General features: G+C 44.3%; 1 protein-coding gene across 15 annotated transcripts in view; it reads right to left on the reverse strand.

Annotated features, from left to right (window-relative positions):
- Positions 1 to 14,007, reverse strand: part of CLIP1 (CAP-Gly domain containing linker protein 1) — a 105,287-nt gene that overhangs the window by 76,693 nt on the left and 14,587 nt on the right. For all 15 annotated transcript variants that reach the window (XM_081892885.1, XM_081892880.1, XM_081892875.1 and 12 more), the window contains exons 2-3: positions 6,306 to 6,498; positions 5,291 to 5,865 (exon numbers count right to left, since the gene is read on the reverse strand). In XM_081892885.1, coding sequence (XP_081749011.1) covers positions 5,291 to 5,865; positions 6,306 to 6,399 — 669 coding nt within the window. In that variant the 5' untranslated portion in view covers positions 6,400 to 6,498. The remainder of the gene's footprint in view (positions 1 to 5,290; positions 5,866 to 6,305; positions 6,499 to 14,007) is intronic.

The following is a 14,007-nucleotide window of genomic DNA, read 5'->3' on the forward strand; positions in this document are numbered from 1 at the left end:
GAGAGGAAGAGTTTAGTTTGGTACTCAGTCGTGTTTTTAATCACAAGCATGGATAACACCATGATTAAACTTCATTTGTCAAATTCAAAAGTAGCCTATATTTTCCACAATGTGGACTCGATCTCTCTTTTCTACAAGCACATAAAAGGCTTCCTGAGGAGAACAGATGGCATGAACAAGCCTAGCAATGTAAACAAGTGTCTTTAAAATTCTTCACCTGCAGAACACAAAACTGACTGTGTGGTATGCAGAATGCAAGAAGGCAATGAAAACAGTCCAGATCCAAGGATCCCCAGGGATGCACCTTCTGATGGTGGAGACGTCAGGTGCCATCTTGGTTGCAAGTGGATGACAGTCAGGTGCCAAATGCGCCTGGCACCTGCCAAATTTCAAAGGCTGGCTCAGAGTGAACAAGGCTGAGAGAGAAGAACTATCCTAGCAGGGCCCGCCCACTCATGAGGCAAGGTGAGGCAGCCATCTCAGGTGACAGGATCCACAGGGTCAGCAGATTCCAATGTAGATCTTTATTCCCTCTGTTTCCTGATGTAGATCTTCACTCACCAAATCTTCCCTGGCAGGGAAGGAGACAACATTTTGTGGTTTGCTTGAGATGCCAAAATGTCTTGGGCTGGCCCTAGGCATCCAGGGAGCTCAGAAATTTGAAGCCTATATCCTAGGCTTTTGGAATAGTCCCATGCACGAAAACAGGGCACAGGCAAAACATCTAAACCAAGAAAATGCTAGATTTACAGATGGGTTTATTGGGGCATGATGCATTTCACAGACAAGAACCAACTTTATCTAAAGCACAAAATGGACTGAGCTGAGAATGACGAATGAATGCGTAAATACTAGAGCACTAGCGAATGGATGGGTGGACTCACACACACCAGTGGTTTAAGCCTCCAGAGTGTTTATCTTGTACTGTATTTTTATGTTGTGATCTGTCCTGAGTTCTGCAGGTGAAGGGCATTATACAAATTTAACAATCAATCAATCAATCAATCAATCAATCAATGTAACAACAGAAAACGTCACTCATCACTCAACATTACCAAAATTATCCTGTAACAGCTATTTTTTTCTGTATTACTGATCTAAAAATTATATGCTTGATGTGATACTATAGTACAAATGTTACTGCTGTTTAGTTACTATTGCCAAACCTCCATTATATTTTAATCTGTATATAAACCACCTTTTTTGCTGTGCATGACAACTGTGAAATTTAATGCGGACTTTGCCTTATCTATCCATACTCTGAGGAAGATCAATAAAATGAGAGATGAGCTGAACAATTCACAATAAAACCAAAAGCTGCCTCTTTTTAAGCCCCACCCAAGCAAGAAAATCTGCTTTGCAACATTTTGTGAACATCTGGCAGCACAAGTTTCTGCTTTAGAACTCATCTGTAGCAATGGGCGATTTTATCAAGCTATGTCAAAGCCATACAAGACCCAACTGTAAATCCTACATTGGGAGCAATCTTGTTTAGAGACCACAGAACTGTATCCAAATCCAACAAGCCAGAAAATGATTTAACTGTTCATTCCCTGTTGCCCTGCCAGCTTCTGCAACAAGACCTTATGTGAAGTACACATGCACTATGGCCTGGTTGCAGATTTAATGTGTTCAGTTCAGTCTTCATACAGTGATATAAGAGCTTGAAATAACATTTGAAGTGAAAAGCAGTTCCTTAGCCTAGAATTCGGGGATAGCAGTGAGGTAGCCAATGCACTTGGTTTGCCATAGGATGCCTTTGTCTTGATCCAGTAGAGTTCTTCTTAGGCTCTTAATTCCAGTTGTGATCCTTTGACTTGCTCCTTTATTGCCTTTATTCTTAACTTATAGATGCAACCACAAGGGCTAGACATTCCTTTCAAAATATTAAGAAATTTTAGTTGTCTACCCAAAAATATATTTGGGAATCAAATGCCTGTGCATAGCTGCACACTTTCCTTATCCCTCTTTCATCCCTAAGTGGAAACTTCTGCTCTGGACCATCACACCATCTTCTGGGCCGTGCATGACCCTTCCTGGATGCCCCACCTCCAGACATAAATAAAACCAGTTCCATTTCTTTCTGCAAACTACAGAAACTTCATCTGAACAAGATGTTGAAAAACACACAGTATTAAGAGTTATTCCTTTCAAAAGCTCTGAAGTGCTTGTGATACAATGGCAGGAAAGGCAAATGTTTTAGATTGTTTCCATTTGGACATGCTTTAATCAAATATGGGTGCCCATTGGCTTCTAAGAAGGACAAACGCTTCATCTGGTTGCTGAATGCAAAAGCAGACATATCACTGACTTTTCTATGCTCCTTATCTTCTAGAAGAGTATCACTTGGCTGGAACTCCATACACCCTGAAGCAACAATATTCTCAGAACCCTTTTACTGTACAAGGAAAGCCACAACCTCCACCGACTTTTAAAAAGCAGATTCAGCCTTTGTGTACCAGGATCATTTAAGATAGCTCTTGTTACACAATATTCAGTGTGACCATTTAAGGCAAGGTCCTCTCAGGTGAGCTATATTTTGACTACAGAAGCACACGTTAAGAGAACTTAAGTACATTCACCAAATTGGGTCAGAAGCATCCCTCTTCCTTTGACAAGAACCAACTCTGAAGGAAAGCCACAAATGCTTAGGCTCACATCTGTCATCAAATATCCTCCTTAATGGAAACTGAAAAATGAGAACCATCTCATTGGGCTGTTTGCTCTGTGTTCATTGTAACAGGGGAGTGAGGTGTGGGCAACAAGCAGTCCCCCCAAAGTATACCAAAAGCCCTCAATGGCAAAACAGGTGAAAGATAACTAGCGGTATGTTATGACGGCTGTGAAGGTGCATGAAGGCTGCAGCAGTAAGAACATACCAATCGTTGTGATACTCATGCTATTGGAAAAGAGCCTTTCTGCAAAGACTGTGCATGGATCAGTGTGCACTGATCTCCACACATAAAACAAATTAGCGCACAGGCGTCTTCCAAAACCCATTAAAAAAAAGTCTCATGGAGAATAGCCTGTACAAAAGGTGTGGTAGATTTTGAAGAAGCACAAATTCAGGACAAAAGGAAGAAACAAGCAAAGAGGAAGGCACATTTGACAAATCGTCTTCATGATCATTCCCAGCCGTAAACTATGCCCACACTATGAAAGGATGTGCGGATCCAGAACCGTCCTCCACAGTCATTTACGGACAGACCACTAAGATTGTGTTCATGGAAGACCGCAGGATCACCGAGAGAGAGAGAGTACAGCTACTACAAGTTAAAGATTACAAATAGGAGATGAAACAGTTGCTCTGGTGGGGAAGGTGCTCAAATAATAAAGCTAACCAGCAAACTTATCTATCAAAGCACTGGAAACTATTTTCTTACTGAAAACTAATAAAGAAATCATGTTATCTCAAAAAATTAAACAAAGTATCCTATTCTAAACGATGTAGCAATTTAACTGCAAATTAAAATGATCAGATTTACACCACTGGTTAAGATATCAACATCAAAATGTTCATTCGGCTTTACGCCCATCATGAAACACAACAAAACAAATCAATAAAACAGCGGACTCGTACAAACCACAAATAGTATAACACAATTCACAACTCACAAGGACAGATATTAGCCATTCATAATAAAAGGTTAAGATATCTATGTAGTAGTACCAGTGGGAAACTGGACTTAAGGATGCAATCCTACACACTTTTACCTGGTAGCAGATAATCCTATTGACCTTTATGGGGCGTACTTCTGAGCAGATATGTATAGGATCACTTTCAATGATTAAACTGGATTTTTTCTTGCTCAGGTTATACATGTGTTAAAATTCAGACATTAAAATTCTCATTTCAAACCCACTTACTTCCATTCTAAAATATGGTGCCATCGCAAGAGCCTATATAAACAAAAGCTGTAATTCTAGACAGGATGGATCCTTACTGCTTTTGACAGGCCAAGGCCATGATGAGAATGATAACCAAAATGATTCCCAAATGACAGGCCCTGAAAGGCTTTCCAGATTGCTCTTCCCATTGACAACCCAGTCAAAGCATCTACTTGTATCTAACAGGTCTCAGATTAAGTTGTGCCTTTTGGGGAGAAACTGCCAGGTCTGCAGAGCTGTGACAAGCAGGCAAACAGAGTCACTTAACTTGTCTAAGAAAGTAACAAGAAGTACTGTAGACAGAGTTCATGGAATGTTCCTGCTGTCAGTGTGCGCAAGGAACTTGAACTGGGCAAGCCCAACAGCATTTATGTTGCCTTGAGGAAGAACGTCATTCAGACTTGCAGCAGCAGGTCCTGGGCTGGTCTTCCCCAGCAACTGCCAACACCAATTGGCCTTAGCTGCCCACAAGCATGAACAGCAAATGCAGCTGGAGAATGTCTGGGTCACAGGATACTGAATGAGAGCGGGGAAAACTTTTAAGACCCAGGAGAAGACTTTGCTCTGACAAGTTTCTGAACTAGCGGGTTACACGCCATAGACCTATGGTCCTTCTACCTTTGGTTTAATTCTAGCGACTTCTATGGTTTGATTAAATCCCTGCCATTTAGCCACAGAATCACCTGAACTTGACTTCTTAGCTACAAGATGTGAAATGCAGGGGAGGCACGAGATTGCAATTCTCAAACTGTGCTGCTGCAAATAAGTTGTTTCAAGTATCAAAAGGTCCCTGTGAGCCCAAAGGGTTGTATCCAATGCTTGGACCTACGCAAAGCAGTTTCACTGATGTTAATGGACCTGTTAGTCATCTCCATTAATTTCAACTGATCTACTCTGAGCAGGAGACACAACAGATACAACCCAAAGATTTTGCCCAACTCAGAGGCTGCCTGCTGCATGATCCTACTTCCTTCCAACCAGCCTCTGCTGGACAGGCAGGTGGTCCTGCCATATCTGCATTTGGTAAGCCTGGATCATGCAGTCTCTCCTGACAAAGAGATGTTGCTTAATTGCCTGTCCTTTGTGGAGGCTGCCTACTTATCCCACCCACTTCTAAAAGGCCACAGATGGCTGTTTCATTTATATATGAGAAAAATCTCCCATAAATTAAAAGATCTTCACGTGAGTCCTAAACAACAGAGCTGGCCCCTGGCAACCACTCTGGGTAGGGAACACAGCAATGCACCTGCAGCGTCCGCCACCCAGAAGTCTCTCCCCGCAGCAGCCACCTGCCTCAGCTCTTGATGGCCTACAGAGGAAAGCTTTCAACAATGATGGCAGTGAATAGGCAGGTTGACATGGAGGCACAGTTTGTTGGTTAGTGGAAAGAAAACAAACTTACCAAAACTCTGTCCCCCATTTTGAGTTCTCTTTCTCCTTTCTTCAGAGAGCCAGCTTCAGAAAGGTTTGATATGGATTCGCTTGCCGTTTTGGAAAGATTGGTAATTTGAGAAGTGGGGAGTTCCTTAGCAGTAGGAGGTGATGTCTTGTGGGGAATACCTGTGGGGGGCAGGTGCGCTGCTGCAGAAGGTGAAGACACGAGGCTAGCAGCTGACACAGAGGTTGGCGAAGTCGCCCGGGAAGCAGAAGAGGCCTGCGTACCATTGGCTTCATCCTCAGTCACTACTTTCCGTGTTAGCTTAGAGGGTCTCGTAAAAATTCCCCTTAGAGGTTCACACTGGAAATAGCGAACTCCAGCCACAGAGCCATCGTTCTTGCCAATGGGTTCATCCAAAACAATCCCTGCCCACTGTCCAGGAGCAAATTGTGTTTCTCCCAGGAATTGGATAAAACCAGGCTTATTCCCATTGACCCAAACACGCTCCCCGATTCTGAAGTCATCCACAAACTCATCCTGTGCTTCTGAAGTGGGTGCAGTTGGCGTCTTCTCACAGGCTGCTGTCTTTTCTGACGGGGCTAGAACCAAACACAGCAGAGAGAGTCAGACATATTTATTCTGAAGCTATGTATGTCTGCTTTTGTATCCACACTTCAGTCACATCACCTAATCAGAGTTTCTAGTCCCATCAGACCAATAAGGACCAGTTTATATAGTCAGGTCAGTATAATGCAGTGTTGGCTGGAGGTCAACCCCCCACCTCCCTGTGAAATGAGAGGATATCATGTCCCAAAAGTTTGGAGGGGAGCTGGGAGAACACACACACACACACACACACACACACACACACACACACAACCAAACATCCAACTGACTCCTGATTTTGCAAAACATCTTCAGAAATTCACCCCACCACATGGCAGCTATTAAAAATTAAGCATGCATCAGAAATGTGCACCATTACATTTTTATCAGAAAATGTTAAAAAAGGAAAAGCCACATCCCTCACCGTCCTTACCAGGAGCAGCTGATGCAGCTATTTTCAGCAATGTGCCTCCAGGCTTGCTGATTTTGGTGGGGGCCTTAAGCCCACTCGGTTTTAACATACTCATCTTCTTGTCAGCGTTTGATCCCCTCTTGTCTGCAGTAACTATCTTTTCCCAAACATGGATGCAATATGGATTTCTACGCCGTTTGCCTCCAAGTTAAACCTGTGTATATATTAGAGAAACAAAAAATTAAAGATAAAATGTACTTTTTGGTCTTAAAGAACTTGTAAAGAAACTTCTGGGAACAAAGCCCACAAGCCTCAGGAAGAATAAAGGAACATTTGCAGGGCAAGGTTGGCTATTGCCACATTGGAAGCCTATTTCATATTAAAAACAAGTTGATTTTTTTGAAACTTAATTTCCACATTTCATCTAAAGGTTGCTGGGGGGCGGGGGGGGGGGGAGAGAACAGAGCCCTTTATGACATTACTAACATTACCATAGAAAATATTCAGCTATTTGAGATGTTCAGACAATTCTATGTATTTATAAAGTGCTGTGACATTGCAGAGCAAAAGGCACCAGCAAGCAAAGGGGAGTAAAAGAGTGAGGGTGGGGGGGGGAGGGAGATGGCACATGAGGCCTGTAGAGGAATCAAAGCTTCTAGAGAGCTGAACAACAGCAACAACAAAACTCATGATGCGTTGCTCAGCAGAGCATTATCCCTTGGCAGCTAATGAAGAGAAACCCCCCTCTTCTCTCCGGGAATTCCTGGCTGAAGATCACAAGACATTCTACAGGCCCCCATGCAGCCCCCCAGCACTGCAGCCAGAGTTATAAAGGAGGCTCCTCCTCCTTCCCAGTTTCTAGGAAAAGTGAATGGCTTTGATTTAGAGGCCCACTAAGGCTTTACAGAAGGAAACAAGTGGCAATATTATTTTTCCTAAATCAATTTTAATCAAGCATTCCTCACTACGTGTTGAGGACTGGCTTCCTTTAACTGCAACAAGAAGGCAGCGGATTGTTTCTTTTTAAAACTTACAATGCACTGGGGATCTAAATGTATCTTTGGCTGTTTGTCAACACACAACTTACGCCAAAAGGTCCTTGAGAGAGGCATCATTTGTGTGCTAGTGGTTACAGGTGGTGGCGGTGAGAACAATTAAATCACCTACAAGGAGCACTTAGAGGAGGCAGAGAAGTTTTGAAATGGTTTCGAAAAAGCAACTTGGTTGCTCAACTGTTTTCTCAGAACTTGACATACAGGTTATGGAATGCAGATCCTGGTCTCCAGTGTACACAGCAGAGTGTCCTGGCAGCAGCACAAGTCTCTGAGCTTGCAGCATTTTTAGGTCATCCTCTAGGACTGCTAGCAGTACTCTGGCCTGGCATGGAAATGATGTATTATAAGAGGACAGAACGCTCCTCAGTAGGAACAGAAGCAAACTCTGCACACATCTTCCACTCCTCTTGCCCCCAGATGCGTTTCAAACTTTTGTTTGAATATTTATTGGGAAACAAAAACAGGCAGCTTCTTTTACCATTTTGTGTAATGTTCAGGGACTTGCTGCTGTTTAGCACAACATCTGGATCAGAGCCTCCCAAACCGTCCTGGGACTTTTCCCCTCCTCTCTCTGCACCCTTATTTCCCATTATATCTGTCTGCATGACCCTCACTCCGTCAACTCTGTGGCCTTCAGCTGCCCTATTTTCTTAAGATGACCCTGTTCCTCTTTGCTGTCCTCCATAGCAATACGCCCACCGCCAAAAGCTAACTGTAAAGTGCTACCTCTCTTATCATTTATTTTATTTAAAACGTTTAGTTCCTGCCTTTCCATTAAAATGCCTGAGGCAGCTTACGATAGGAGTTAAAGTAAGAAATTCAGAAGGTAAGAGATCAGGAGACAGCACATTAAAAACTAAAAAACCAGACTGCTTTGGCCACCCATGGTTCGGCTGCTAGCAAGGCAGGCTAGCCATCCTGACTAGGTGCCATTCAGGGGGCAGCAAAGGAGGGGGCTGTGGGCTCACCTGGAGGAGGCTCGCCTGGTGCCCAACCTCTTTATTCCCCAAGGCATTTTGTATTTTGAAACAATGGAAAAGAAGTTTTTAACTTTGCTACTTTACTTGTGTGTTGCATTGATTGTTATTTGGTACTTTTAATAGGTTTACTCTATTTTTTTGTTTTAAGTATGCTGTAAAATCATCCTGAGATAAATTATAATGGAATTTATATACCAAAAATAAATATGTTAGCAGAGTTTGAAGGCAAGGCCTCCCGCCCCAACCCTGCTTTGTGCTTTGCCTTAGTACTGAATTGTATGCTCTTGGAGGCAGGGACCCATCTTCTTCTGCTTATGTTGTTCTGTGAAGTGACACATATACTGAGAAAGCCCTATACAAAATAATATTAAAGTCAGGGCTTGGGTGTGCATGGATGACCTGGTGATGAGCAGGGGGGCAGGAGATGCCTACGGTGGCGCCAGAGTTCCACAGGTGCCTCCTACCCCACCACAACAAGAAGTGAGGAAAAGTAGCAGCAGCCAGGACCCCAGCTTTGGTGGGGCGGTTGGGGGAGAGAGAGGGGCAACTTCCTATTTCACCTACAGTGGCAAAATGGACTGTGCTGCCCCTGCCTCTGACCATAGTGTGTTCTTGGTTTATGAATGCTGGCTTGCTAGGGAGCTACAAACCAGGGTACTGGATCTGGCCATCACAGGTAGGTAGCCTAGTTTTAATGGCAGCTCTCTGGTCCATTTCTCCCCCTCACACCAGGGGAGGAGCACAGCGGGCGCACTCAAGCAGCAAGTACCAGCACACTGCCCATTAAGCTCCAACAATCCTGCAGCGCTGGCTTGCCCTACTGCAAGAAGGCAGTCAAGGGGTGAGTTGTGAGATAGGCCACTTGTTAATAGAGTGCATAGTGACAAGGGGAAATGGATGAAAAAGTCCTTTAAAAGCATAAGAGAATTTATAGATGGTCCCCAAGAACAGATTCTCCATGTGGAAGCACTTCTAGTCCCTGGTATTTCACAGGCCCTTAAAAGCCACAATTCATTTAGTCTAATGCCAGGGCTGTAAATCCCTTGAGCTAAAACACCCCCTGAAACCCTTCAAATGATAATTCCAACAGATTGACCACAAGAAGTGGTTAAGGGGGGAGGAGAATAACTGGCATGCAGAGCATTAACAGTTCATCTGCTAGGGAAATCAACAAGAGAATAAACCATAGCCCAGTCACAAGGAAAGGGGAGGAACTTAAACAGCAATTGATTTCCATTGATGCTTATATGGCTATCAAGGAAATTACAGGGCTAAAATGAAACCTTATATTCAGAAACTCAGGTTTTCCCCTCAAATTCCCTTTAGAGGGTCCAAACTTTAGATGTTCTGCATGGTAACCCGCTTTCTACAGCATTGTTTTAATTGAATGTCAGTGTTCAGGATAAATGCCCCTCACTATCTCATTAGTTCTAAGAGCACAGCAGAAATCCTATGGAGTCAGGCCAAGGGTTTCTCTAGGCCATCTGACAATCAGCAGCCAGCACCAGATACAAACAAAAAGCAGTTGTCTCCATACACTTTCCGTGCAGCTTTGAGAAATCCAAAGTTCAGGGACATGTTGAACAAACCCAGTAATCCTTGTTTAAGCATAACAGAATCAAAGGTCTGAAGAGGATTCAAATACCATCCATGCCTAGACATAAATCTCTATGCACTGTCCCATTTCCCATGACCCCTCCTTGCAGCCCTTTTACACATTACCTCACATCCTCAGTATTACCGTAATTTTCACTCCAAAACACGCACTTTTTTGCTCCTAGAAGGTAAGGGGAAATGCCTGTGTGTGTCACGGAGCGAATGCACTCGACCGGAGCCATGGCTGCCGTCAGTCAAGCAAAGCGGGAGCCGCTTGCAGGGCTCCTGTCCCGCTCTGGCTTTGCTTGCTTTACAGCCAGGAGGAGGGAGGGAAGGAGAGCCATGGCAGCAAAGCGGGCAGCAGCCGCTTACACGCGAGGAGGGACAGACGGGAGCCGTGAGGCTGCAGAGGGACGGCAGGGCACAGGAGGGCTCTGAGCCACGAGTGCAGTGAAAAGCAGTAAAAAAGTTTTTTAAAAGGCTGCTGGGGACAGGAGGGCACGGGATGAGGGAGAGGGGGAAATTACGATTCTCCCAGCGTCTCAGCTTATCCGCTGAGCAGGACTTGGGTTGCAGGGGATTCGCCATTAGCTGCGTAAAGCAGCAAAGAGGGAGAGAAGGAGGAAAGCGGGAGAGGAAAGGAGCTGCTTACACTGCTGTAAGTGGCTGTTGTCCGGTTGGCTCCTTTAAAGCAACAGTGCTCTTTCCCTCCCCCCTCTCCGCTCAGCTCGCCGAAAAGCTCCTTTTCCACACACCCCTCGCGAGCTCCTTCTCCCCTTAAACCCCTCGCCTGCATTATTAGCAGCATCCTTCTCCACACACCCCACACATGTTCCTTGTCCCTTGAATGCTCTTCCTTCGCTCGCCACTTAAAACATGGTTACAACGCACAGATCCACATGGATCCTCAGGATTTTTGCACTGGGTCACCCCAAGTTCACCATCAGATCACATAGCATATCCATGGCTACAGCCTGCACCAAAAACACACACGCACCCACTGTTTCATGGGGCTGGAATGGTGCAAAAACGTGGTTACAAAGCATGGATCCACGTGGATCCTCAGGATTTTTGCATTGGGCTACCGTAAACTCACCATCAGATCACGTCTGTGGCCACAGCATGAACCACAAAAATCATATACCCACTGTTTCGTTTAGAATATTTTTTCTTGTTTTCCTCCTCTAAAAACTACTTGCGTGTTATGGTCAGGTGCGTGTTAGAGAGCGAAAAATACGGTATTTAATATTAAAAGGAGCAAAGGTTAACATAAGCTCCAAGACCAGGGACTGATTATTAATACATTTATATCCCACCTTTCACTTCAGTGAGCCCAAGGAGGTGTACACGGGTCTCCTCCTTCCTGTCCTCACAGCTGCCCAGTGGCAGTAGACAATAACTTCAAACTTGAGCCTCTCATGTCCTAGTCCATGGGTAGGCAACCTAAGGCCGGGGGCCGGATGCGGCCCAATCACCTTCTCAATCCGTCCTGTGGCCGGTCCAGGAATCAGCGTGTTTTTACATGAGTAGAATGTGTCCTTTTATTTAAGATGCATCTCTGGGTTATTTGTGGGGCAGAGGAATTCATTCATTCCTCCCCCAAAAAAGAATATAGTCTGGCCCCCCACAAGGTCTGAGGGACAGCGGACCGGCCCCCTGCTGAAAACGTTTGCTGACCCCTACCTAGTCCAATATTCTAACCACTACAACACACTGCCCGCAAAGATTACCTTACTATACCATCCAAAACAAGCAAGAGAATCAAAGCCATTTTGCCAAAAGCTTTGCTTTTGCATCATTTAGCCAAACTGCCTATTTGCCTTTCTGCTTTCTTTTCATATGTTTGCCTTCTCTCCCTCACCATCTCACTTTCACTAAGCTGCTAGTTTTCTTACATGCAATAAGCCTGCTTTTTTGTTTAAACATAAGGTAACATTTAGAAATGCCACCCCGTCCTGGCAGTCCGGAATGATGCAGTCTAAGGCGAGCTTTGCCAAGTGATCTTGCTGAACATAGAGATCAGCACAGCAAGCAAAACACCAACAAAATCTTTCAGCAGGCTGCCTGGTGTGGGGGTTAGGCTGTTGTTGTTCTTTAATAAATCTGTATACCAACCTACACCCATAGGTCTCAGAATGGTTCACAACATAAAAGTATAATATAAAAAACACAAAATACATAACAAAAGTAAGAACAAAGACAACCCAGTAATTCCCCCTTCCACAACACATTTAAAAGGGCATGGGATGTCAATCAGCCAAAGGCCTGGCTGATGAAGAACGTTTTCACTTGGTGCCTGAACCTGCATGGGGAGAGCATTCCCTGGGAGCCACTGCAGAGAAGGCCTGTTCTCATGCTGCCACCCTCCAGACCTTTCATGTGGGAGCACACAAAGAAGGGCTTCATAGGATGATCTCAGGGTCTGGGTAGGTTCATATGGAGAGAGGTATTGTGGTCCTGAGCCATTTAAGGCTTTATAGCTCAAAACCAGCACTTTGAATTGGGCCCAGAAACTAATTGGTAGCCGGTGCAGTCAGGCTAGGATCAATGTAAGATGCTCAGGCCATCTTGTGCCAGTGAGCAACCTGGCCACTGAATTCTGCATTAGCTGAAGTTTCCAAACCATCTTGAGACGCAGCCCTACATATAACACATTGCAATAATCTAACCTAGAGATCACCAGAGCATAAGATAACAGCAGTTAGGTCAGGCTTCCTCAACCTCGGCCCTCCAGATGTTTTTGGCCTACAACTCCCATGATCCCTAGCTAGCAGGACCAGGGGTCAGGGATGATGGGAATTGTAGTCACAAAACATCTGGAGGGCTGAGGTTGAGGAAGCCTGAGTTAGGCTATTCCTGTCCAGAGAAGGGTCAGATGGCTACGAGCTGAAGTCACTTTCATTAGCTTTTTCACAGAATTATAGAATTATGCATCTCAGTTTTGCTTGTCAAACCCACAAGAACAGAATGCACCAAATGGATCACTGAAAACAGTTTGATTCAGGTACCTTGAGCACTTATGTTGAACATGATACCTGGGGTTAGAGGAAGTAATGCTGCAGTTCAGATTCAGCTGATTTCTTTGTGATGATAAGAAGTGGGTGGTTTGTTTTTGGGAATGTCTCATCTCCTTAGCCTTGGAACAGATTTCCTTCCATGCCAGCAGAGTACTAGGGATTTTCCCACTCACCAATTTTCCCTTCACCCACTCTTTCTTCATTCAAATGCTAGTACTGAATGATAACTAGTCCAGGAGCTAAACCAACTCTGTGTATTGTCTTCTCAAAGGAGTCATCAACTCCATAAACTGTAGGATAGCTCAACATCTCCTAGGCAATTAGGAAAAAGAATTGCATGAAGCTCATTTAAACAATGCATTGAGAGTAAAACTGATTTAATACGAAAAAGAGGGATTCAAAAGGTGGAAAAAATGTGAAATACACTTTCACAAATGCATGTTAGGTCACCTAACATGTCTGAAAGAAGACAGGAACACCAATAAAAACTACAGCCATACAAGCCAGCTTTGACTTCGCTTAGAAAATAATGCAGCTTCCTAAATTGAGGGAGCAGCCTCAGAGTCCTCTCCCCACAAGTCTGTCAAGTCCAAGGTATCAAATGCCCACCAGGTGCTGTTTTTAAGGGAAAGGGATCCACTCCCCATTGAGGTTCTCACACTATTTTCAAAAAGCAGGCAGGTCATATTCTGCTTCCCCACCCCTTCTTACGCCAGGCAGAAGAGGCACATGAAACAGGCCGTCCCCAGATCTTAACTGCTTGGTGGGCTTGTACATTAATATGTGAGCACCTAATTTTTGTCAGTCTTAATACAGTAAGGTTGGCAGTCAAAAGCAACGCTAAGTGGAAGCAAACTATTGGGAAATTAAATTTTAAGCCCAGCAACATATTACATGCACAGGAAAATATAAGACAGATGGAACTTCTCTGATACAGAAAGCAGTAGAGAGTCCAGGGTGTCAAAAGAGCAGAAGTGGAATTATTGCAGCAGGTCATATTCAGGTAAAAAGTTGCAACCTTTAAGGATTTCTGCCACAAGGCGATGTTTTGTGGAAGTAACAGTTGAACAATATG

Source organism: Podarcis melisellensis (genome assembly GCF_964234715.1).
Source record: "Podarcis melisellensis genome assembly, chromosome: 16".
Classification (NCBI taxonomy): domain Eukaryota; kingdom Metazoa; phylum Chordata; class Lepidosauria; order Squamata; family Lacertidae; genus Podarcis; species Podarcis melisellensis.